The 27087-nt window shown below is 43.0% G+C and overlaps 1 protein-coding gene across 1 annotated transcript; it reads right to left on the bottom strand.

The window, feature by feature from the left end:
- Positions 1 to 374: 374 nt before the first annotated feature.
- On the bottom strand, positions 375 to 22369 carry SMTNL2 (smoothelin like 2). Its single transcript, XM_056338231.1, has 9 exons — positions 21858 to 22369; positions 13963 to 14050; positions 12989 to 13228; positions 12074 to 12127; positions 10429 to 10504; positions 8220 to 8390; positions 7516 to 7633; positions 6012 to 6163; positions 375 to 3785 (listed from the first exon to the last, which is right to left on the bottom strand). The coding sequence occupies exons 1-9, from the start codon at positions 22260 to 22262 to the stop codon at positions 3659 to 3661; spliced, it is 1431 nt and encodes a 476-aa protein (XP_056194206.1). The 5' UTR covers positions 22263 to 22369; the 3' UTR covers positions 375 to 3658.
- Positions 22370 to 27087: the final 4718 nt, after the last annotated feature.

Genomic DNA, 27087 nt, shown 5'->3' with positions numbered 1-27087 from the left:
GAGATGTGATGAAAAGCAGCCATCCAATTATTGTACTTTCAAGGAGGAGGACTTCCCTGCTGTGGGAAGCTACATGCAAATGTAATTTTAAAAAGTAGGTGATGTCGCTGCTGAGATTACTTTGAAAATCTTGCACAGAACACATTGATCTAGCCTTTAAAATGAGGATCAAGTTGCCAGTAAACCACCTTAGATAGTACTGAATTTTAGATACAGCGCAGAAACATTAGAAAAGCCAGGAAACAGTCCATCTGTGTAAAACATATACTTGCTGATTTAATATATGTTCTCTTATCACTCATGCCAAACACATTTACTGTCTTACGTACACACCCTCTCTGCATTTTAAAACTAAAAATACTAAGAAAATCCAGCAGGGGGCACATATTACATACTTTAATTTCAGTTTAATCATACAATCTAGTAGTTGAAGTTATTCACGTAGATCAGACTCTTAATGCACAAAGCTGTAGGCTTTTCTAAAATTATGTCATAGCAACATCTCCATCTCCTCCTTCTTCTTAGAAGCAAACCACCGCAGTTACAATCACCTTACAGTCTTCCACTCGCCTGCTATTAAGTTTGCTGGCAAGTACCAGGTATTGATATAAAGATCAGCAGCATCCAAACCTCCTTGCTTTCTAACCTCACACAGCGGGAAGCTAGTTGCAGCTGGGTAAGGAGGCCGATGTAATAAAACTCAGTAACAGCAGACTGCTAATTAAGTAAGCTATTCTTTAGTGCAGCGCTGGGGTTGCACTGGGCATAGCTGCACCGGAAGTGCTCCAACAATCTGGCAAACCTTTAGAGATCATATACCACAAAGTTATATATATTCATAAGATTTCAGAGAACTCATGAGGGTTCCTGGAACTCAATATATGCAAATGTCTGGTCCACCTGTGCAGTCATCTTCCCCGGTGGTCTCTGAGTGGCCGGAAGGCTTGTAGTCTTCTTCACTGTGCATGCGATTGACCTTTACTTCTGTGCAAACTCAGTTCTGGGATCAGTAGACCATATCCTTCAAGGCTATTGTTTCCATTCCCTTAAAACTTTCTTATCTCTGTGGTCCTGTGTACGGGTTCTCAAGACTGAGTTGTCTACCATGAGATTATCCTGGTCCCCCCGTTTTTTACAACCATCCAGAGCCTCTTTGTTGAACCAAGTACCTAAGGTACTCACAACACCTTCCTTGGTTTCAGGGCCTTAACCCTTTCACAGTATCTTCACCACCACCTCTGAAGTGAGAAGACTTTAGAAAACCTGTACAAATAGCTTCTGGGTAGCTGTGAAAACAAGCTAAATTACAGGAAGGATGTAAACTTCCTCTGGTGAATTGGCAATAATTTTACTGTATAAAACTTCCTTTATTTAATTATTGGCTACTAGGCCTAAATTGGCCAAACACTTACCTATGTCTTTAGCACTCACATCACACAGGAAAATCATCCATGAACTGGGACTGTAAAGGACTGTGATGTATAAAGCCAGCATTGCCCCTCTTGTAGCTATGATAGCACCTGGCTCTGTTAGTTAATGAAAAGTATTCTGCTGCAAGAATATAAATATGCCTAAGCGGTGGACAGATGTCTTTATCGTGCTTACTGTAATCACTTCTCCAAAACACAAGCACAGTGTGTCTACCCTTACAGTGTATCTGGTGAAGCAACAGGTGCACACTTACCCCTCAGAATTATGGTAATTCAAGACAAAGTAAAAAACTGAAGACGACAGCAGTCATATGACAAACACACACCCAACTTCCATCTACTTGCTTTAAAGCTTTGAGATGAGCAATACCAAGGATCCTGCTAGTTTGACCAAGTATCTTTCAGATACTTACATTAAGATGTGTATTTAGAAGTCTTTCATAATGTTTCCATGGTAGCGTAGCAACAGCCTGTCTACACTTCAAATTGAACTCGATGATCCAGACCTTCAGCAGTTAACTTGTACTTTACCATTTTCAACTTACCCTGTTTGGTGGTTTGTTTTGGTTTTTTCTGAGACTGCTAACAAAGTGGTTGCTTCATTCATGGTTTCTTAAGTGAACTTCACTAGAAAAGGAGGCTGAACTAAAATCTTATTCCAAATGCTACCAAACTTCTGTACTTTTTTAAACTGAAATTCAGAGCACACAATATCATAACTAGCACAAAAAAAATCTTCTAAGCAAAAGCTCTGGGTTCTTTTCACCGATTTTACTCTGTTATCTGTCACTTGATTCTAAAGAGCAGCAGTAAATCTGAAAAGCATTTGACATATTTTATTATAAATGTTCATCAATACAGAACCAAAGTAATCTTTATAAATATCTACAAAAAGCACAAATGCAGGTTAAAATTCTCTAGCATGAGCAGACAGCTCGCAGCTTTCAGTTTTTACTTTCTAAAAGCCCATTCTTAAGAAAGAAATAATTTTAAAAGGCTAATTTTAAAAGGCTTTTTTTTAAAAAGCAGGCTTTTTTTAGTGGTTTTGGTTTTAACATTCACTGTGAAAACAAAGCTCTGTTGATTTATCAAAGAGAAAACCAGAAAGGGTGACACATGACCTTTTTGCCCAGCGAACCTGGAATAATCCCACCGTGTTGTGGTTTTAATGCTGATTTAACTGAAAATGGAAACTAGTCCAAGGCATTTCAAAACTCCCAAACCTTTCATACTTCTCTGACATACCGCCTGTCCACCTCAGAGTCAGCATGAGGACCGAGCAAGCTGTAAAGACTTAATTCCTGTCCACACTGGAGATGGTCTCCCTAAGAGTCCAGGTCAAAGTACGCTACAGTCTTGCATCTATTACAACTGTTCAGAGTATTTTGTACCTTCCTAGCTACCCCCTTTCCGGTAATACTAAGTCATGCAAACACACAATCTCATGTACAGAACAGCCCCAGCTCTTGCTGTTCTTCACGATCAAGAAACTAATCCTTGACCCCCAGTACGGGCTTCAAGCCTCTAAGTAAATCACTTTAAATTTGACCATTACAGACACACACTGTTGTGTAACATAGTAGTTATCTGTTGCCCCAGTCAGCAGGTAAGAGGCCATGTTCTCTTTCTGCTTTAAGAGAACAGAACAATGCCTGTTTGATGTGTCTGCCTGCACGCATGTATGAAGTTAGGCGTTAGGGTTGGAGGAGAGGCAATATTGCCCTACTGGTCAAGTTCTCCAGGTTATTATTTGCTAACAGAATTTTCCTTGTCAGTCTGCTATTTCTTTTGTGCTACGCTCAGAAAAGGGGAATTGAAGGTGCTGTCTTCTGGAATTTTACCTGCATTATAAGAGGGAACATCTTCATAGCAGAGTTACCTGTCGCTACATAAAACTGTGTCCCCAGCCTAACAGAGGCAGAAGCAGCAAATAAGCTTCCTGTGATCTTCAAACACAAGAATATTAAAAATCCAACCTACTACTAGAACCAAAGTGACAGCATTTGACTTTCCCTATGGGTTTTTTTCGTGTTTTTCAAACCTATTTCTGTATTACTGACATGCTGATGTGATCAACACTTCGGGGCACTGCTCAGCAACACTTCAGCCACGCAGCTGAATGTAAGCAAAGGGACAGTAAAAAAGCAAGAAATAACACTGCATTCCGTTTGCAAAATGTCACTTTCCCCATTAGCATACCGTACTTGACCCTTCTGGCTGGAGAGGTTTTATTCAAAGCATCGCAGATGATTGTATAGAGACTGGACATAGGTAAAGACACACATGGGATCTGGCTTGTGACCCATCACCATCATATCATCCACTTCTATCAGACGGTCGCAGTGAGCCATTTTCCTGTAGTAATATTAAAACAGATAAAGCAAATCAAGAGTTAAGTCTGGGGCCTGTATCTACTTCCAAGATTCATTTGCTGCTCTGATTTGAGCAGCACGGAGGCATTTAAGAAATCCTGAGGTTTACCAGCAATATTTCATTTTACAGTGAGTCAGGCTCAGGTTGGAGATAGTTATTTTTGTGATCATGGAATATTCCTGTCCTTTCTCTCTCTTCCTCTATACTGGGATCTGATCCAAAGCCCTGTTTTGGATCAGGTTTTGGGTTTTTTTCCCACCGATTGCCATTCACATCCCTTGTATCTGTAGCATGTAGTCCAATCTCATGTTCCTCTGCCCAAGTCTCAGTAAGCAGGGCTGTGCGAGTTTGCGAATCATGAGTGATTATAAATGATGCTCCAAAAGAATGGAAAAAAATGAGAAGAGATGAGATGTGCCAATGAAGACCCATGTGGCTGTGGACTGTTTCTTCAGCACCCCCGTATCTTCAAGGTGTGCGTGATCTCAGATGATCACATTGGAGAACTGGAGCCTGATAGATCTGGACCAGCAGAAAGGAATAGGTCTGCTGAGACCTAAGATGAAAAATCACAAGGGCAGGGAGCAGTTTGATCAGCAGCACTTGCATGCAAGTGAAGACCAGCAACTGAGAGAATAGCCTTTTCTGGCACTAGATGAGAACAGCTAGTTTAAAGGCAATCAGAGCTATGAAGTAGTCATTTCTGTAGATACCTCTTACCTAACGTTTCTTACTGTTGTATGCATGCTGTCTTCTGTTCTCTGCTGTACTTACTCTTATACATAAAAACTGAGATAGAAAAACACTGCGACTTTCCTTTGAGAGTTGTAGATAATTTTACTTTAGAGATCAGCTACCTAAAAGTACCACAGAATCTCCTTCAACTCACTGACAAGCAACAACATACATATATATGCGTGTGTGTATAAAACCCTTGTAATTCCTAAATGACTTCCTTTGCTAGGGGCTGTAATAAGGAGAGCCAACATTACGCTAAGATTTTTCAAAGTTTTTCTGTGGAATGGCAAATCCAGTTCTGTAAGTTATTGCTTTAATTAAAGAAAAAAAAAAAAGTTCTGAAAGAACCCCAGAGCTTCAGCACGGTGGTACCAGTGTTTGAAGCTGTATCAGAAGCTGCAGGAAACTGCAGCCAGGTATTCCCACATCCTGTTAGTATTTGGAAAAAGCATACTAAACCCAGCTGCATACCACATGGAGTGTTCTTACCGTTACACAAGTCAAACAAAACAGCAAGTAAGAATCATATTGATACTGGGTCAAAAAAGTTACTATTTCTAGCTGACAAGTTCACACTCATAATGACTTTAACAAGTTATCATTTAATTGCCTTGTATGCTGCATCAAAAAGGATCAGGACAGTGTGACTGAGGGTATTAGCTCTGTCTGCTTTACAAAAAATGTGGTTACCAGGTTGAGAGATTGGGAAGCCTTAATCTAACTCTGCGTATGCTGAATTCAACCTTCATTCTTGTTTGGCCAAAGAAATGTACAGACAGAGGTGAACGCTCCCACAAAACCCAATTCCAAAAGTTACTCGACTTGCTCCCTGCCATTCAGGGGTCATGGTTTTTCCATACAGACTGGATGGATGTATTAACATGCCTCAAATTCAAACTGGGTATCAAGCAGGTAGGACTGGCTAAGAAACTACAAGTTGTATGTCCAGTTCCTATGGACTGTCAGTAAACAGTGGATGCCTTATATGCTCTATGAACTCACATTTCTTTTTTATGATTGATAACGGCAAATTCATTAAGAATAATTACTTCAAGAACAAAATTAAAAAAAAAAAAAAAAAGACAAAAAAACCCCAAACACAGAAGTAGGGCTTTTTCCTCTTCAGTCCAAGCATAACTCAAGAGGCTGATTTATCATCTTTAGTGTGCCAGTGCTAAGGCTGGTGAGCATCAGAGAGGTGGGAAAGCAGAATTCAAGTACTGCCTGAAGACTGTGAAAGATCTGAACATTGAACTCCAGTGAATTATCCTGTGCCTGGGGAAATGACCAGTGATTACAGACTGCCAAGTCTCCTGTTCTACGGATTCTCTACGCATACCTTTATTATCTTTTTTGGCATGACATGTAGTGATATAGGATCTACAAGAAGAATGATTATACTCTTCACTGCTCCCCAGCCACATTAGACTTAACTGGAAGCACTTCACAAAGATCTAAAGTGATACTCACTCAGCCATGGTGAAGGCCAGCTCAAAGTTCTGCTTGCGATTAGCTGGGTCGAGCTTATTATAATCAAAAGCCTCAGGAAAGAAAGAATGCACAAGAGCACAGAATGCCATCCCATCATTCCAGCTTGAGGAGAAGTTCTGGAGATCAATGTGCTGTCAAGATGAAAAACACACATGTTAATGCAGCACAGGGGAACAGGGAAGAGAGCTGCTTTTGCTCTCTGCAGTTTTCTGTCCTCTTGCGCTAACCAAAGCAACAGAGCACAGGCTTTATGTTTTTCTTCCCCACTTTGTATATCCATTACATTATTCATATTCTGAGAAAAAAAAGGCATGCTCAGCAATGAAAGCCTTTTGCCCAAAATGCCCAAATGCAAAGCAGACACACAGCCAAGGTCCCTGATCCAAAACCTTGCTGCAAATACTGGGAAGAATGTTGTCAACATCAGCAAGCTCTGGAGCAGGCCCAACACACCAGCTCAGTATCTGCAGAAACTAAGGACACTGCTTATCCCTATGAAATATTTATAATTGAAGAACGGTTCATTTTGTGGCTGTGCATAACACTAGATAAAAACTACACTTGCTTGCTTTGCTTTTCAGTAAGGCCCAACTCAATGCCTGTTTACATAGATAGGTAGAAATACAGGAAGAATAACACCTACTTCAAAACCCAGTTCTTAGAACAAATGCTTACTGTTACCAACTGCCACAGTGAAAAGAAACATAATTGGGCTCTTGTTTCATTCTTGCCTTCCCATCATACAAAAGTTCAAGCCCCAGCTTTTCTGGTAAGCAACTAACAGTAATTTTCAATAGTTCTGCTTATGTATACTATAAGAGTTCAACAATACAAATTTTACAGTAACGTTGAAAAACATATTACACGTGCACACACACAAAAAAACCTAGAAAAAAATTTCTTTCACCTGGAAATTGCTTTGGTAATTGCAGTTTAAGGCCAGGTAATATGACTAAAATCTGAAGTGCTGAATTCTTTTAGCTACACTGGTGTTACCTCATAGAAATTAGCTCACTAACACCGTGTAATTCAACTTCAACCACCTACTACAAATCCACATGTCTAAGACCAGCAGAGAATACTTTGGCCTGCTGTGTAGCAGAAAGGCCGTAGTCTCCATGTACTAGCAAAGTGTTTTTCAGATCCTTCCATATATAATGAGAATGCAAAAGTCACAGCCTGCAACTAAGAAAAAAAATGTATGGGTGTATACTGAAGTCTGTATCCATAGCACAAAAATGTAGGCTTTCAGACAAACACCAATGCGTTGCTTCGACAGACATACAAAATCTCACTCATGCAATCCTTGATTGTCTTGAAGTGCTGCCCATGCAAGCCATGATATTTGCATTATCCGCACAAAACCTGATGACCTTGAAGAAGATAACTCATTGTCTAGCATGTTTTACATTCACTTTTAAGTATGCCTTGTTGGCAAATTCTCCGGAAAAAGAAAGCGCTGAAAGTGCTAGCACGTCTTCACCTTGTATCCTATGGTTTTTGAGCGACACCAGTCTAACAGAATTTGTTTAATGCTGCTAGCGCTGGCAACCCCGAAACTCTGCGACCTCTTCAGCTTAGGTCTGGATTCTCCTTTTCCTCTGGAAAATTTAACAGAGACCAGATTAAATTACATTCTAGAAAAACTTAAACCTACTTGTCAGCAACATCTATGCAACCTTGCCCAGGTCAGCCCCTGTACAGGTGATATTTGAGAAACACGTTGTTGAAACTTCAACTTGTTGGCCCTGCAAGAAAAACTCATTTTCATTTCACTAAAGCCTAGGATTCCAAGCCCTCTTCTATTTAAATCATACCCCCATCATGGTGCATAAAGAACAGTCCAGGCCTTTGGTCCTTCATGAATAGCAACAGAAAGTCACTATATTCCCAGTCTCTTATAGTGATGGAGAAGGCAGCTTTCACAGCACTCTTTCCTGATAAAAGGCACCTGCTTCTTCAGCTAAACAACTCCAAAGCCAGAGGAATCTGTAGCTACAAATTTTCAGGGCTCAGTCTGCAAAGTCAGTGAAGCTATACATGACCTCAATATTGTCCCTTAGCTCAAAATCCTACATTGAGAGAGTCCTCCCACCCAGCTGTCTCTGGCTTGTCCTCTGCTGGCAATAACTGACCAACTAGTTTCCCATTAACAAACCCAGTTCAGAGACAAGGGGTATGACGTACTTCCCACCATCCTGTTCGAATTTCTCAAGAAGTGCCTTCCTGGCCAGTGCTCCTGTAGTCCGTGGGAGCGTCTGAGACCGCACCAGTTCTCGCCTCCTTTCAACTCGGCGATGTACAGTGGGAGGAGAGGAGTGAGAGCTGGGGGTCACATCACAGTGACTGTCAGTGGCACTGGAAAAACATAACATGAAAAGTATGTGGTTAAACAGAAAAGTAGCTCTCTGCAGTGCCTGGAGTCCGCATAAAGGTCCCACTGTTGCATACTCCAAACCTCCAGAACATCTGTTTCAAGAGGACCTGTATGAGTCAAAAGCCATTTAAGTAAAAGTCAAAATTTTATTGACAACAGCACTTAAGTATAGAAGAGTCTAAGGTACTTTTACAAATGAAATATAGCTGGACACGTCACGAATGCTTCATAGCACTGAGCATAAGAACAACTAAACACCTTTAAGAAAAAAGAAAAAAAGAAAAAAAAGAAAAAATAAACAAGTTGTGGCCAAACAGGAGCACTAAATCCCTTTAATTTCCAGCTTTGGGGTTCCTGAAGGGTAAAATGGAACTTTAGGAGTTCCTGAGCTCATGTCAGTGTTGCTTCACTGACCACAGGCTGGTAACATGATTGAGAAATATAGGATTTGTCCTGGTTTCGGCTGAGATGGAGTTGATTTTCTTAGTATCTAGTACAGTGCTGTGATTTGGCTTTAATGTGTGTTTGTTTGAGCCATAAACCACTTCACCAGCATTAATGATGTAAGCCACTTGGAAATGTTGCCTGTGACAGAGATGGGAAAACTGAGGCAAAGAGCAATGACATCAGTATTACACATTCATTTCTGGTACAGATGTAGGTCAGATCCGAGAGCAAGTTCTCTAGGCTGCTTAGTGGTTCATGATTCAAATACTGAAATGCTGATGTTGGAACTAATTCAGAAGAAATGTAATGCCAAATTTGGGATACTTTTCAAGGCAGATGCAAGCCCAATTTAAGATATTTAAATCGGCTGCCCTCCCATTTTCCTTGATGGATATTTTGCATGCTGAGGATGCCTCGATATACCTACCGGTAGTAATTGTGATACCATGTAATCCTACACTAAGCAACCGTGACTCTGAGTTAATCAAGAACGTGTAGTAGTCCTCAGCAAGGCATTTATCTCCAAACTAAACTCTTGGCTAGCCAAATTAAGGATATCTGACAGCAGTCATATGTTGGTTCCCAAAAATAAACCCGAAGTACAAATTCAACACAGCTGAGTATTTTTTAAAAGTGATTCTAAAGTACTTGACAACTTGCTCCTCCTAACAAAAATCTACCGCTGGCACTGAGAGTTTTACTAACACCGTAACAATGCAGAAACCCACAATTAGGTCTGCTTTAAACTGCTCTGCAGATGATTTTTATCCCTTCCCATCTCAGTTCCACTATAGCCCTCAGGAAAGTTCACAACCTTTAACAGGCTTAAAATACTGCACCTGGGACCCATCTGTTCTGTGGCCTGGAGGGGCAGCCTGAAGAAGCCCCCCACCTCCCCCCCAAAAAAGGGGAACAAAAAGTGCTAAGGCTATCCAATGCCATGATCACGGGTGAGACGCTTATTTATACAGCCTACCAGACACCTTGTGAAAAGAAAGGCATGAGGATCAACCAAGATATGGCCCTGCTACAAGAACCAGAGGCACAAAAGAGCAAGTCAGGCCAGGGGTTTAAGGGGAATGAATGGTCCTGAAGCTAGACATAAGAGGATCTTACATGTGGCACGTTGCTGATTTCATGTGAGAAGTATGATCAATAGAGAACCTGCTGTGTCAGCTACAGGTACAGCTAGAAATGAGGACCTGTACAACCTGAGACCATTCAGGGTATGTATTCAAGCACTACCATGTTGAACAGAAATAACTACATACGGTACATCACTAGGATGGTTTTAGTTCAGGTAGTGTGATTATTCTAGTAGTTACTGGCTGTTATTCCCTGAAAGCAGAAGTGTGATTAAGAGGCATATGCCCATTTGCACGTTGTTGGACATAGTACATCCATTAAATGTATTACCGAGGTTAATGTAACATAATAGGGCAAGTAGATTAATGTACAATTATACATCCAGTGCTTAAAGTACAGCATCTGTTCTCCAAGCCAGCAGAACACCTGTCCTTTGAGACTATACTGACCACAACAGCCTAAGAAAATGTCAATAAAAATGCGTACCTTTCACTCATTTTGGTTCCACTACTCATTCCATAGCTCACAGTTGAGACAGACTTAGTGACAGAAGTGGCATTCTCTGTATAAAAGCAGGAAAGACAAGATGCGTCAGGGCAGAAACGTCTTTTATCTCCTTTCCTCAGTATGTTTTCAAACCATTTCCTGACAGATAGCCACACACTGATTTTTACTCACCATAGCGAAATGCTGCAGGCCTCTGTTCTAACTTCCAGTATGAGCTAACAAGCTGGGAAGGGATTTTCCCTGGGGTTCAATCCCGCTGCAAAATTGCTGCACTGCAGCAAGGGTGGTGTAAACATAGCAGAAAAGGCTGTAAGAGGATGCCTTTGGTAAAATTGCATTGGGAAGGCTGGAAAATTTCAGGGCCTTGTGCAGACCTCAGAGGAGGGCACACTGCCACAGACATTTCAGTGAAAGGAAGAAATGGTGCTACAGCTCAGCTTGCAGCAGTCATTCTGGCAGATGTAAGGAGACTTGGGAAGTCTGCCATGACTGAGAGCATAATTTAAAGTACCTAATTTCCACTAGGAAACATTATGGTTCATAAAGAAGAACAGACTCCAAAAGTTGCAAAGGTGGCTTAAAACCAACTTTGCATCTTCCTCCCCCCACCCCTATGGTTCTACCTTTCGTGCTTTGCCTCTTAAGAACCTAGCTCTGGACTCCAGCTATCCTCTGTAAATGCAGAACAAGAGTGGCCTGCCCAGTTTTAACACACTAAAGCCAAAACTTGGTGCATAAGCCAGCAGCTCATTTACTGAAGGCTCCTTCTATACACAAAGAAAAACTGGCATCTTTGTAACAAAATCACTGTCCAAATCACTCTCTGAAAATGCTGAACTCTCCCCACTGCTTATAGAAAGGATCCAGATCAACTAGACTTCTCACGTGAAACACCCTGGTAAATGCCAGCATGCAGATGTGACAACTTTGGGACCACAAACAACTGCCAGATATTTGTGCAAATCTCAGAGGTTTTAAGCTGAGGAGGAGTGTGATCACTGTTCTGGATGAGCTACATCTTTGCTAAACTGACACTTAAGACCACTGTGAAATGCCAGTACATTGTGTAGACAGTAACAGCATGGTGACATCGAAGTACTATTGGATAGAGCTCAATTAATCTATTCTGACTAAAATCAAAAATCCTTAAGGCATTTTGTCCTTTGACACATTCATATGTGAAGACTACTTGTTGCTATTTGGCTCAAAAGAATTTGCTTCAAAATCCATAGGGTGGGCCCACTACTTTCCAACTGCCATTACCTTGCGTTCAGTCCCAGTTTTCACTTGGGCAGTTGAAATCTTCACCACTCAATCTGTTCTGCCACACTTTTCTGGCACCTATTGTTTCCACTGCAGAGACTGCCTACTCAGTACACATGTTTACCACTGTGTAAATAAGGATAAGCACCCCTCACTTTGAAGTGACTGAGAATCTGATACAGCAGAACAAGTATCCATGCTACCCGGGAAACTGAATCTGCATGAAGTCTTGTTAGCAATATCAATATTACCACGTACCTACCAATCAGAACTACATGCTCAGATCTGAATCCCCCAGACATGAAGCACGGAATCCCTCTCCATTTGTGTTGCATAAGGACATGCTGATAGGAACACTCACCTCCAGTGGCAGATGAACCCATTGTTCTCATCGTACTTGAATTCCAGGTCTTCACTGAAACAGCAGAAAAAAATACAACAGAAGGCTATGCTACATTCTTAGCATTATTCTTTCAGCTTTTATCTGATTAATCTGCAACCAATGTCTCTTGATGGCAATTCTATCCGGTCTCTCTCTTTAATTTCTGACCCATACATATTATCTAATCTGTAAGTGTCACTATCACTAAATGTCTATGAAATACAGCTCAAAGATTAATGACTTGAGTATGAATGAGACTGATTTCACTATCACTAAATGTCTATGAAATACAGCTCAAAGATTAATGACTTGAGTATGAATGAGACTGATTTTTTAGTTAGACTTAATTTAAATATAGGTAAGAATCTGCAATCACTCTTGACTTGTGTATATGTGTCAGTCTGCTGTTGGCCATTCCTTCCTCCAAATGACTGTGGAACCCATTAGCCAAGTACCTGCCTAACTTCTCAAGGGGCCTAAGGGTCTCAAAGCACTAAAAGCTTCTGCAAATCTCATTAAAATAGCTGGCCACATTGAAGAGATACTTATTCAGTAACGGTGCTAGAAGATAGGCTACACTATGAACTCAACTATATTAGGCAGTAAAAGTTCTTATAGCCTAAAACTCCACCTAGGACCCACAACAGTCTAAATCACAGTGTCCGAGAGAAACGATTTTAGGGATGGACCAGTGGGGTAGGGGGAAGGATATCTGGAACAGACCGGGGAGAGCAGGGGCAGGTATATATGTATACACCATGGTATATGTAGACATAGAAGAAGGTTTCATAATTGACACTAGGTCTGTCCCAGGGCAATCCCCATAGCACCAGTTTCTTGAAGGAAAGAAATAGGACACAGCTTCAGCAAACAAATTATTTTTGTCTCTGTTACCTGACTGGTTGGAAGTTTTCACTGCCATCACATTTTTGCTCTTGCTTTGTCCCAGCAGGCCAGCAGATGCATTAGTTGTTCCTGTTGAACAGGTGTTCTCTCCTGAAAACTTCTCTGATGTCCTGGTTACTGCAGTAACAGGAAGGTGTGGCATCTGTAAGGTGACTGCAGGGGCATGAGCTTCAGGAGAAGAGTCTGACGCATGAAGAGAGGTCAGTTCATGGTAGACTTTTGCCTGACCTAGTGAATAAAAGGAAAAGGAGAGAGGAAGTAAATGTAGTTGCAGATTTGCAACAAAGTTACAAACCAATTTGCATGCAACAACTTTATTTTCCAAGCCATTGGCATTGTTCCATCTAGTTCTCCATGTGGCACATTATACCATTTCCAGCATGCTGCAGGAACAACCCTAGTGTAAGTGATCATACCTGTCCTACATGAATCTCAGCAAGAACAACTTCTTCATATCACCAACCCACTAGCACCTGCATTTGGTAACCTCCTCCTCTTCCTCTGTGCAGCCCCCGCCCCCGATCTCCTGCCACGGGTAGGAAGCAGCATTCTTGTTTTGTTTGTGGTTTTATGAAACACTGTGTGCCTCAGTTTTCTCTAAAATGGAGACAGTAAGTCCTTCCTCTACTGAAGGATGATGGAAGCAGACAGGTAATTTGCAAAATGTTTTAGGATGCAAGGCTACAATGGCATCTAGAATAGCAGGCCTTATCACTACTGCTACAAGATAACATGACAGCAATAGTCTCTAATTTATGAAATGCCATAGTGCATGCTTAACAATAAAGTTTGAAAGTTAAACTCCTAATTAGGAAATAAATTACAACGGTATCAGTGCCACAGTACAGTATCCATGCTAAAACCACAGAAGACGCTAATGCTTCCAATGTGTGACAGCTGCTCTAAGGTTGCCAGGATCAGGTGTTTTACAAGTAGCACTACTTCTTATGCCCTGTTCCTACCTGATGAAGACTGATGCCCATTTTCAATGATGGAAGAACTAAAAACTCTTCTAAACTCAGGTTTGTGGCGGTCATCCAGGTCTACGCTCTGTCAGAACACACAACAGACAGGACAGTTAATTTCAAACCGCAGCAAAAGTTAGAAGAACATCCAGAAACTCCTGCCAAGAACAGGTCTTCCTTGTGCTAGCGACCACAAGACAAGAAGGGAACAATCATCTACTCTCAAGAGCCAACCTGCAAACTGAGCACTGGCAATGTAGGACTTGTAGCAATCTTCACATACTTGCCCTCAGACCCCATGCACCTAGGAGGGGAGGGGTCTTCCACTTTTGCCAGATGAAGGTATCACCATCTGCTGCGAAGGCAATAAACAGAAGACTCTGCACAATAGTGGCGAGAGTGATTGAGATTCCATAAAATACTTAATGCTCTGTAGGTTTTTTTGTTTGCTGCAGAAAAAATGACATTCAGATAATGTATTGTAAAAGCATTATGTAAAGTATGATCCCGGAACTTTAGAGCTGCATTATAATCTGCAACTTCTGTAAGGATAGGGGTTTTTTTCTGAGAAAAGTACCAATTTTTCCCATAATGTTTGCCAATATTATTCCAGGAAACTCAGCCAAGGATTTTTTTTGTTGTTGTTGTTGGTCTGGAGGGGTGGGAGTGTGTGTGCATGCACACGTGCAACAAATCACAAGGAACTATGAGATTTTTGGCTGCAGAAACTAAAGAAAGGAGAAACTGCTTCACAGACACATGATTACTTCAATTAAAAAAATGTAGATTCCAAGAAGCAGTATATGCAAGAAGTAGAGTGAAATTCCCCAACACAAAATCCATGAAAAAGTTTTAATTGATGCTAGACAGGTATTGAACTACAGACTGGCCACCAATGTTATGAATAAATAAAGGAAAAAAATCTGTCATGTCCCATTATGAACATAATCCAAAATACTTATAAACTCAACCCAAGCAAGTTTTGGTTTGGCTTGGTGGTTTTTGGTGTTTGTGTTTTTGGGTTTTTTTCCTTTCTTCAGACAGACTGACTGAAGATAGATCCTGGAGAAGATTTCATACTGCAGGTAAGTATAAAAAAACCAGCACATAACAGAAAAGGAAAGAGGCAGGCTGTATACATGTAACAACTTAGTCTGCTTTTCATACACAGGAAATATGGAGCAAACTGGTGGTTTGATTTTACTTATTTATGACATAGCTTCATCGTAAATTATTACAATATTTATTGGGTGGAAAAATGTATCTTATGTAAAATACAGAAACCACGTGATCAAGATAAATAAACAAAAACAGTTTCTGGGAACTTGTCTGCTTTTTACATGTACCTGTTTACACTCATCCAAACTTAATTAAGAACACCAGACAACAATGTTAATGCACCTTGGAGATTTTTTAAAAAGTGTTTAATCTTGTTAGGTGTTGCAGACTACAGACTGTTTTAATATCCATTACATGAGACACTAGAACTGTCACTACCTCAAGCACAAATCCCAGTCAACCCTGAAAACTATGGTCTGAGATCTTGCTGAGAATTTGTTACCTACTATTAGATTACAGTTAAGGCAGCCTAAACCCAATTTTGTCACCAAGTTGTGGGCCTAGATTCTGATCCTCCTAGATATTTAAGGGTCAGCCTCCAACTGACTTCAATGGCACACAGGTTTACATAGTAGAGCTACGTAAGAGCTACATGCCTACACTACTAAAGCTGAGGAAAATCCTTCTCTTGACTTTAAGGTTGGGCCCTACATTCTCAGATCACAATCAGTGTCCAGGCTCTTCAAGACTACAGCATAATTTGGAGAAACCACTGAAATGTGGTAAAACCCCATTAACTTGACTTCAGGATGGGAACCTACTGCCTTGTAAGCAAGTGTCTTACAAAGAAATATTACAATAAAACACAGAGAGGAACAGCAGCAAGACACTGAGATACTGTGAACTGTCTCTAAGGCTCAATTTGGATGGTGTATTTTATTATATTGGGTTGTATACTATTTTTTTAGCCTGGGGTCAGATTCTCATGTCAATTTTTTCTGTGCCAGAGGTGAGGAGAAGAGATAGGATCACTTGGATAAGATTTTCAAACAAAACAATACAAAGTTCAGAGGAGGATTGAAGACTTCCTGAATATGTGGAAGAGGTACTTTCAAGAAAAGACTTGTAAAGGTTTCTAGCCAGGTGGTTTCATTTAACTCCTCTGCCTAGTTTCTACGTCAATGATCTTTCTGAGGTTATATATGCACTTACATGCTCTGCTAGATGAGAGTGCAGAGGTTACATGATGAGCCAAGACACTCCTTAGTCTTTTTACCACTACCATGCATGAGACACTGGTTTGGTTTTGTCTGTTTGTGTTTTTTAAAAAAAACCCACCACCACCACCACCACTCAAGGAACCAACCATGCATACCGCCTGTTTTAGCACAGCGTTGCTTATGGCCCCATATTTCCACTGATGCCCAGCAAAGGCCTCAGGTGCACGTAAGAGAGCTGGGAGTTAGAATGTCCATTCCACAACTCTGTTAGCCTGCCTTAAGGTAAGTTGCAAGTCCTATAAATCAAATCTGTAATGAAGTTCAGTATATCAATGCAAACAAGGAGAACGTTTGCTTCATTTTAATTTTCCTCTATCCTTCTATTTAAAAAGAAAGGAAAGTAAACTAGATCGGGGAAGTTGGGATGTTCAAAACTTCTGTTTCCCAGCATCTAAAACTTTCTAACAAGCAAAAGCACTATGATTCAGCTGTCTGGGCCCCACAATTCCTGTGGGATCTCTCCCATTCATAGGCTTCATTACAGACAGGTTTTCAGAAGAGATCACATCCAACAAAGCCACGCTCCTTAGACAGCTGCTCAGCTCAGGCCCTAAAGGAGTAATTAGTTCTTTTGCAAAGCCAGTCTGCAAACTGTTTTCACAACACACCACTGAAACAACTTCTTTAAAATAACATTTTTCTCTCCTGGTAATTAAAAATATTTTTCATTTTTACACCACCTGCTATCCCTGCAGCGAATGCTTCCATATGCACACAGTCTGACTTTACTGCCACTAAACTGGATCTGTGTCATTGTATCCCTATCTTTTAATCTGTGAAAATTAAATTATTTTGAAACTCTTACATCCGTCAAGAAGGTGGTACTATGCATGAGTAAATTCAGTTATCAGTAGGTGCCAGGATTAACTTGAGAAAAGTACATCAAATATTAATTATACAAACCATGCAGAATCAGGCGTTCAGAACTTTTATTTCTGTATTTAATGTAATTGACATCCTAGTCAACAATTATTGCCTATATCCAGAACTGAAATGTAAAGAACAGCTAGTGCAGCTCCCTAGAATGTACCCGTGCATACAGTTCGAACTGTTTAGCCACTCGTGTCAGCCATTATGACCGGAATGTCTTGAATGCTTATGTAGACTGTAAACATGAGTCTACTTTATAAGCTGGGGACAGGGAGCAGAACAGTCAAATGACGTGGTCATTGCAAAGATCACGTAGCACCTACAGTGGCTTCCTAATGCAGTGACAGATGCTGCATTCATTTATTTTATGCTAACCCGATTACCACAATTTGGGTAACAGTGCTGGGGAAGAAACTGATACCAGGCTGGAGGATGGGGAAGACCCATGTGTTGATTTAACACTGGGAGAATCTAGGATCAGATTCTACCATGTACTTAATAGTGTCAGGCTGCAGTACTTTAAAATCCACTTTGTTTGGAGATGCCAAGCTCCTGACAAACGCATGTGTAATGGTAATTCTTCTGTCAATGCTGTCTACATAGACTGTAAATAGCAGAGTGACAGGTACCTCTATCTACGCTTAATGAGAAATACTTATCTGTACAACTCGCGTAACAACAACACAATGACGAACCAGTGAAGCTGAAGAAAAGAAAGTTAACACTAATATACTCAGGCTTGTTTGTAAAACTAGTATCTCTGTAACTCAGAAGTTTCCACGTAATACAGGGCAATAACACTTCCCATAGCTGTAGGGCTGCTGGAATTCCTCCTTCACTGCAAAGAAGTTAGACCTTGGAGATGCATAACTGGAAGCTGCTATAAAACAGGCAAATATTGTAACCCAGGAGTGAAAAATCCCACACATTCAGAAAAAGTAAGAACCAGATCGTGAGATTAGAATCACAGACAAATGAGATTCCTCTCTCTCAAATGAGAGCTCTCACTCATCCAAGTCTTCCATAAAAGCACCAATTATTAAAAGGGTCATGATAAAAATAATTGGATCTAGAAATGCTGTTTATCTGTGAGAGGTACCTCCCTCTCTTGTTACATAGGTCAGATGAAATCGATGCTTCACTTTGGTGAACAGCAAAATCACCGACTTCCACAAGCCAAGATTTGACACTGTTCCTTGCATGTAAAAGGATCATCCAAAAACCACAAATGGAGAATGATGAAAGGTGTGAGGAAATGCAAACAAGGCTGCTAGGCACCAGCAAGAAGTGCACCACATTTAATTCTTCTACTAGAAAGCCACTGTCCATCAGATAACAGAAGTATTCTCTATCTGTAACTGACCCTGCAGCTTGAAGAAGCAGCCTTGAATGCCATGAGCGTATTAGGAAAGCTTTTGCACATAGGAGTAATCTCTGAAGTAAAACAGTAGAAGCACTTCTGCAGAACCTTTTTTGAAGCAAGGCTGTATAAAAATGGACAACAGGGAACGATTCTACCACGGCAGCTTCAGCAGGTGCCCACAGCTATGTCACAGTGAATTAAACCAAAACAAACAGCAACAACAAAAATAATCTAGATAAAGATCAAGGCAACCCTGGCAGGTGACCATGCCAAAAGGACACTTGCAGGAAGTGTAAGAGAACAATAAGGAAGAAATGGAACCATTGGACTTCCTTTATAAAATATAGGAATTGAGAAGGTTTAGAATCACAGTATGTAATATCAGGTGACTGCGGGATCACTTAATCTCCCTGCCTGTATATCCCAGGTCATTATGTCTTATGCAGTTGCTCCCATGCTGACCGACTGCTGGGTTCCATGGTAACCACAGAGAGATATCAGTGGGTAACATTTGTTTAGAACTTCCCGGCTGGTCACAGCCAGCTATTTGTCTCTCTGCTGCTTGGACCACTGCAGGCAGGTTCTCTGCAGCAGTCTGTCCACATTGTAAAAAGACTCTTCTGACAGTATAAAACCAGAACACCCTTACAGTGTTTTTAGTCCTCCCTGTTCACAAAGGCATCATACTCAACCGCAAACACTACAGAAAGATCATAGGTGATAAAGCTCCTGCCAAAATGTAAGATCTGATCAACAAAAAAGGTCAAAACTCTTCCTTTCCAACAATCACAGACAGGTAGGAAAGACCTCAGTGACTGCAAAGGATGACAAACAGCAACAAACAGTTCAGTGAGGGATAAATCCTCAGCAGCGCAGCTATGGCTCCAGCATCCTGCTTTAAAATTAATTCTTCAAACATACCCTATTTTCCACCTTCGCAAAAGCAGCTCTCAGATTCTGGCCTGGTTAGAGCACCAAATTAAAGTCTGGCATCAAAATACCAGAAAGACTCGCCTCCAAATCACAGTGGCTAATGGCTGTTTAAAATTCCACCTAAATCAGCACTTGAGACTCTTATATACCAGATTTCAAGGACAGCATTGCAGAGATTCCCTGAAAATTAGAATTAAAAGGAGATTTGCGTACTTACTTCTGAACTATGCCTGGAACACCCTGGCTTCACTTTTTTCAATCAAATTACCTTGAAAAATAATCTAGCAATATTAGACAATAATGGTTCAGATACTGAAGATGCTCAGAATCTCCAATATCCAGCCTGCAAAAGATAGTCTTAACTCTTATCCCAAGTATTTTGCTAGAAATGTTGAAGGCAACAGCCTTTTATGGGGATAAAGGCTGCATCAACCACACAGTAAAAAGGAATTAAACCAATATTTTTTTTTCCAGAGCAAAAGAGCACATCTCGATATGCTACCATTTCCACATCAGTATTATTTGTTCCTCATATTTCACGCTTATGGAAGCATTTACTAAGGCTAGAAGTGTCACCAGGTACTCGTTTATCTGAAAACATACGCTATCACTTATGGTACTCTGTTTCAAGTGTTCTAGTCACATAACCAGAAATTGCAAGCAACTGAGGGAACACTTTCTCCATTACAGAGAATCTGGGTGACCGACATAGCAACCAAGGCTTGCTCTTTAGCCATTTGAGCACAGCCACATCAGAGCCTTACTTAGAAAATCATGTTTTCACCACATGCATTTGGTGCGTGTAGCTCTAGTCGCATCTCCTGTGATTCTCAGTAGTGAAATTCCTTCTCAGTCAGCTATACTAACTAGGGAAGTTGTCCAGCCTTCCGGGGAAAATTGCTGGGAGGGCACCGAAGAACTAGCAGTACTTGTGTGATCTTCCCTGAATCCTCAAAGCAAAGCAGGAAGGTTCCAATGGAAACAAAAGTTCATTCTGTGCTTTAACGCAGACCGACACATAAGGCTGAATATTGCCGTAACCTCGACTCAAAACTTTTCACAGACCGTTCAGCACACACTACAGTGTAGGCAGTGGTGATGGAGCAGGTGAGGTGGTGTGAAGGACCACAGCCCCTTGCCCCTCCCATGTTGCTCAGCTCAGCTGTTCCTTGCAATACGAAAGAGTGCAGATGGCTCCGTGGAACAAAAAGGAACAGATGTGAAAGTTGGGTGTATGCCGCTTACCTTTGACACAGGGGGGAAAAGGCAGCAGTTGCCATGACTGTATTGGAATAATGCATCAAGCAGCAGCTTTACCTTTTTGCTTGCCCAGCTGCGGGGAGCCTATTCTTGAGTCAGTAGGAATGAAAAGGGCTGGAATGCAGTACAGACTCTGCTCCTTCCCACCAATTTAACTTTGAGTGAATTTCATTTCCAAGCTTTTATTTTCCACCCCCAAAACCTGGATAGACCACAGACCAGCTTTTCATGCTCCAGCAGTCTTAAAGACCCCTTAAGACATGGCTCAACCAAGATTATATGAAGCAGGCTGTCATCTCTGGAAGCCAAGAAATTTTATGTGACTGAATCACGGTGTACTGTCTGGCAGCCACCTCCTGGTGTCAAGGACTGCACAAGAGCTCTCAACTCTTTCCACAGAGCTCAATGCACAGAAAAAGGACTACACAAAATATGTCAGTGCCAGATGAGATTCCTACTAACAGGTTTCCATGCAATGAATTACAAGGCTCCACTATGCAACAGAAAAGAGTTTCATCACTGGGAGGAATGTGCATGTTTAGGTCATGGAGACTGTACTTGCGTACAAGTACAGTTGTTTTTGGTTTGGTTTTTTTTTTGTACAAGTACAAAAAACTAAGCTTGAGTGAGGCCCAGCTCTCGGGATGAGCTGCAGCAGTGCATGACAGTGTTGTGCAGCAAAACTGTCTCACTGCAGGATGCCAAGTCACTGTCTTAGGAAAACATGCTACTGCCTGCTGTATGCTGAGCTGTTCTCTACGAGTTTGGCAACCAGCAAACAACATTGCTGGCACACAGATCCCCCTGAATCGAGTCCAGAAAGGATACGCAGATATTTACACACATATGTATGTCGATAGCTGAGGCTGCCTCAGCTTCTCTTCTTACTTCTAACCACACTGAACTGACAAGTTGCTGCCGCTCTAACCAGGGTCCTAGTTTGAGCACGCAGTGCCACAGTCTGGAGTGTCAGGACCAAGACCATTTCTCAGAGAGCCTCCCAAAAGCCCATTTACCCTGCACTGCAGAAGCAGCCCCGCGTCCCTAAGCGCTTGCAGAGCCTGGCAACACCAGCAAAACATCCGCTCATGCACCCTCTTTCCCTCCCTCCCACCGCCAGAACTTACTTGGCTCCGGCCAGCGACCGCTAGCTTGGTACGGTTGGAGAGCCTGCCGCCGGTGGGACCCTGCCCCGGGGAGCCGGGCCCCGCGGCTGGGGGGCTCCCCGCCGCCTCGTCCACCCACTCCTGCGGCAACCCCGCCGAGCGGCCGAGGGCCTCCACCTGCCGAGCCAGGCGCTCCAGCTGCGCCCGCAGGCGCCGGTTCTCCTGCTGCAGCTCAGAGACGGTGTCCGCCAGGGGACTGGCGAGGCGCAGCACCTCCTCCACCTGCCGGCCCACCCCCTGCTTGAACACCTGCATGTCCACGTGGATCTCCCGCACGGCGCCCCGCAGCGCGTCCTCGTAGCGCCCCAGCGCCTCGCAGACGCTCTGCGCCTCCGGGCTGCGCCGGCCCTCGACCTCGCCGGCCATGGCGCCCGCGGAGCGCGGCCCGGCAGGCGGGGGTGGGGGGGGGGAGCTCGGGAGCCGCTGGCGGCGGACGCCCGGCCTTCTCCCCTCCCGCCGCCGCCTCTCCGCCCCTCCGCGGGCGCCCTCTGCCTCCTGGCGGCCCTAAGCCCGGCCCCCTCGCCGGCCGGCCCCCGCCGCTGCCGGGCCAGGACGCCCCGCTCCCGCGGAGGAAAAGCCCGGCGGGGGGCGCCTCGGCAGCGCCCGGTGCCCCGCTCAGCGTCTGCGCCTTCAAAAGGGAGATGTAATTTCAGGAGGCAACGGTGGGAAGAGGGTGGGAGAAGGGGCGGGGGGGGGGCACACCGGCTCGCTCACAGATGCCCGAGAGGGCCGCACGGTGGGCTGCGGGTGGGGCCGCGGGCGCCGTACGGCCCGAGCCAGGCAGCGGCGCCGGGAAGGGGGAAAGGGAGAGGAAGGGGTGGGGGATGAGGGTCGGGGAGAGACTGAGCGAGGAGAGGCAGGGTGAGTATCTGAGAATGACAGGCTATATTCCTTGTATATATCAACGCATGACAACAGAGAAATGGCAATGCAGACAAATAGCGTTGGTCTGTGACCTCAACACTGCTACATTGTATCTCAAAAAGGCCATCATACACAGTGTGAGGAGCAGAGTCATTCACCCAGATGCTAAGCATAGTCTGCATAGGGCCCGGTAAACATGTCCACCACTGTCACAGATATGGAAGGTTACATGGATTTTACCCTGGGCACCACCATTACAGCTAAGATGCTTCTCTGCCTTTCACTTCTCTAAGCAACTTGGCACAGCGGCATCATTTTCCATTGGCTTTGGTAGGGCTCACCATTAAATGACAGTAGCAGTTGTTAGGAGGCTCAGCTCACCCTGAAGTTCAGGATAATTGAGCAGCTTCTCATCAGGCACATTTAACATTCTTTCCAGGCCAGCTCAGTTCATGGGAGGTAGCATCCTACAAGCTACCACAGTATCCTTACACTCAGAGCTTCCAGTTATTTCCAGTACTGAAGAAGGCTACTTTCTTCTTGACCAGACAATTTAAAGTTCTGCATGCAGAACAGATAAGTATCTGCTTGCATGGTACCCTCTAAATTCCTGAAATGTCTAGTTCGCATATGGCATAGCCTGTTTCATGAGTACCACTGGTACATGATGTCCTGATGCTGTCTTCAAAAGAACAGTTCCCACAGCAAGTCATCGTGCCAGTCTGTGTCAACTGGATCCTGCAGTGAGACCCAAAAGGGCAAAAAGCATATAGTGCTGCTTTTCCATATTAGATCTTATTTTTCAAAAGCAATGCTCAAAATTTAAGAAATAATGCCAGCAGGGCAGCTGTTCCTGCCTTGGGGGGGGGGGGTGGGTGGATAAAAAGAATAAAAATCAAAGAGATCATTTTCTTCCAGCAAGGCAGTAGGAGACAATGGCTGTATTCTCTGACAGCTACCTACTGGTGGGGAACATTTTATCTGTGAGAATGCTGCTTTCAGCAAGGTGTCAGGGAACAATGCTGTCATCACCCCCAGTCACACATGTCGTCCATATCTCTTTCTATCTTTTATTCTTACATAGTTACTTGCACCCTTTATCTGGCTGGAGCAGGAACCATTTATCTCCTGTGGTACACTACTTCCCAGGGTGAGTTTGCCTGTCTCTCTCCCTTTTCCCTTTCTCCCTTCCCCCCCTCTTCTACAGATTGAAAACCATACCTTAAATTCTGTAAAGTAAGCAAAGGCCTTGTTTTCTGCCATCAGAAAAGTCTAAAGGGCTTGCTGTGACAGATGCTGGACAGTCCTGGTACTGGAAACCTCTGTTCTGCTGCCAGTCAAAATTCTACTTGTGACGAGACTAAGACTGTATCTCTCCACCAACAACCTCTGCTGCCACCGCCAAAAGAGCAGTGAGAACTTCGCAGCATCCTCAGGGTCTCAGTACTAAAAGCAACAAAAGAGTAAAGAAGTGAGAATAGAAGCTAAAATGAAGCACGAAAGAGCAGGCAGTAGGATGAGGAATGTTGTGTGACATGTGGTGTTGTGTAAGCACCTGGAGTGGGTCTATCCCATTGACACTCCATTTACTGTTAAACTGGACTGTGAGAATAAATTTAGTGTTGCCCACAGATGCTCAACCACTTCTCATACAGCACCTTTTCTGCTTGGCAAGCAAGCGCTATTTTTAACTGAAAGCTGAAGGTAAAGCTGTTTTTGTTTTTTTCTGCACGGACTAACAGGTCAGTCTGTGTTGCCTCCCTTTGGTGAGAAAACTCCTCAGAGCATTTCTGAGTCATTGTTTTCCTGCCATTGCTGGGGCAGAGCAGAAGCAGAGTGGCTGACTTCAAAGAGAAGTCAGTTCAGGGCTCCTACCTCTGCAACATTAATTACTTGAATTTTGCAGATACAGACATTTTACCTTAGCAAACAGTGGCCTGACAAGGACTGGAGAAGTTCAGACAAGAGCTAGCATGTATCCAATTTCCACAGAATCTGCCATCTTCCTGCAAACAGATGACCTTCAAACACAGCCAGGTGGCAAGCACATGGGAACACCTGAAAGCTTCAGAAAAACATAGCAGGCTTTTTATCCCAGCAGGCATCTGCTCATCCTCTTACTGACTCTCCATTTCCCAGCGGCCTTCCTTTGGAGAAGACTCCCATAGAAAGGCTTACTGCATGAAAGTTTATTGTTTAAGTCCAGAGAAAGTCTGTGATAAATTCCATCCTTTCTGGCCATCTCTGAACGTCTCCATGGGTATGCACTTCACGCTGACAAGTAAGAGGTTACTGCTGTGCAATGGCAGTTTGTTCACAGGCCAGCCAATTCTGTAGAAGTCTGCATTGATTGAATTGCAATGGAAGAACATTATTGTTTATATTCCTCTGACAAAGTAAACACGCGCTCTTCAAATGATGCCAGTGCTTCCTCAGCTTATCCTAGTTCTGACTGCAATTTATATGCCAAAAACATAGCTACTCCTCTCCCTGGCATTCCCACTGGGAGTGCTCTGGGAAGGTACAGAATCTATTTGCCCTGCAAGTAGGAGGTCATGTGGCAGTATATCTTCAATCTTGTCCATCTGTTCTTTGCCAAGCCCTACCCTAACAGCCCCTTGTCTTCTGCAGATTATGATAGGATTGGCCTTTTTCCACTCTGTACTGGGAAAATGGCTAAAAAAAGAAAACAATCAACCAGCTTCTGGTCATTGCCAGATGCTGCGCTTTGTAAAGAAAGCTTGGGTCAGATCCTGCTGGCCAAGTCAGCAGGAGATTTGCCAACAATGTACGGGATGCCGTGTCAGGCTTTTCCTGTGAGAAGCAGTCTTGGCATTTATTATAGAAAGCACTCTTCATACTAACAACAACCCACCGCTAAGATTTGTTTCCAGAGGAGTCCGAAAAGCACCATACAGACCAGATGTAGAGGTGCAATGGATTAAGGGTGGGAAACATTTCTTCCTTACTCATTTTAAAGACAGCAGTTTTCTAACTTTTTCATGCCAGGCTCAGGCATAACCACCTAACGCAGTAACCCAGGTCACTTCAACCACCCTGACAGAGACATTCTCCCTGCGCTAGTCATCTTCAGCCCTTCTCTACCTCAGTTCTCCTATATGCAGAATACAGCTAATAACATCCCCTCAAGTAAAGCATTTTCCATTGACTGTCTTGCTGAATATGGTGATCAGCTGTTTTGGTCACAGACTACTTTTTACCCTGCAAATTGCCAGGTGGCATCTGGCATAATTGGGAGCTCTCAGCACCCCTGTAATGGCAGAAGTAGTGGTAACACTGGTACCATTCATAAGGCAGCATGCCACCCTAACCACTGGCTCAAGCCACCAGCTCTGGGCACGTTAATGGGTTTAGGCCTGAAATCTTACCGAGTATGACGACCGCCACGATACATGTCCAGCTGTTAGGACATGACATTTTGCCAGCCTAAATTGCTTCTTTCCCCTTCCTCTGACAGATTCCAGGCTACCACAATTTAAGCAGCTTGCAAGACCAGAGCTCAAGCCTTCCATAGGGAGACTGTTCCCTTTGCCAGCAAGTGGTGCCTGGCATCTTCCATGGCTCACTCCTGCTTGCTGTAGTTTGTATTCCAAAATTAATCCTCTAACCAATGAAGAGATGAAGTTAGAAAACAAGATTCAAAGTTCTAGGTTGCTGCCAACAAGACAGCTCGGATTAATCAGCATACGTGTTTAAAACATACTATAATGACTGGCAGTGCCAAAGTGGAGCTGAAAAATAAGTTTGTAAAAGCGCTGGACTAAGCAGGCAGTTTCATGGCATCAGGCAAAGCACAGGGAACAGCCACATCGCTGAAATGCATACATGTCCATTTGAACTCCAACTCAAAAAGATGCATACACCTGTGTCCAAATTTGCATCCGATTGGCTTTGTTCTTAAAAGACCAATACTCTTGAACATGACACGAGAAACGTAGATGTGTGGTGCTAAATCAAGTGCAAACCACATCAATGAACATGCAAAAGACCAGAGGCTTTGCACTCACTGTGTGAAACATTATTATTACCAGAAGTGCATGGGTGACAAGCTTGCTAGTGCCCTCAATATGATTTGCCAGCATGTCCCATGCCAGTCAACACAGCACACTGCAGTCGTAATTCCAGAGCCCTTAAAATCAATTGTGCACTACAGCTGCATATGATAACTGCTTTGCTGTCAGATTTCCTTACTTCAGATTTGTTCCCCTTTGGATATCATTTTTATGAACTGTTTAAGCTCCCCAAGTCTCTTTTCATTCATGTTAGCAGACCAGCCAGAGCAGGGACTAGCAAATAGGCTCTGGTC

The sequence above is a fragment of the Falco biarmicus genome, chromosome 1 (genome assembly GCF_023638135.1).
Source record: "Falco biarmicus isolate bFalBia1 chromosome 1, bFalBia1.pri, whole genome shotgun sequence".
In the NCBI taxonomy this organism is placed as follows: domain Eukaryota; kingdom Metazoa; phylum Chordata; class Aves; order Falconiformes; family Falconidae; genus Falco; species Falco biarmicus.
Note: the sequence above shows the minus strand (reverse complement) of the source record. Positions and strands in the feature narration are given on the sequence as shown.

Coding starts and splice junctions, on each gene's coding strand:
- SMTNL2 (XM_056338231.1), bottom strand. CDS start 22,262: ATGGCCGGCGAGGTCGAGGGCCGGCGCAGCCCGGAGGCGCAGAGCGTC. Junction 7,634..8,219: donor TTCGAACAGGATGGTGGGAA/GTACGTCATACC, acceptor TAAATTTTCCAG/AGGAAAAGGAGAATCCAGAC. Junction 3,786..6,011: donor CTGGCCTTCACCATGGCTGA/GTGAGTATCACT, acceptor ATATTACTACAG/GAAAATGGCTCACTGCGACC.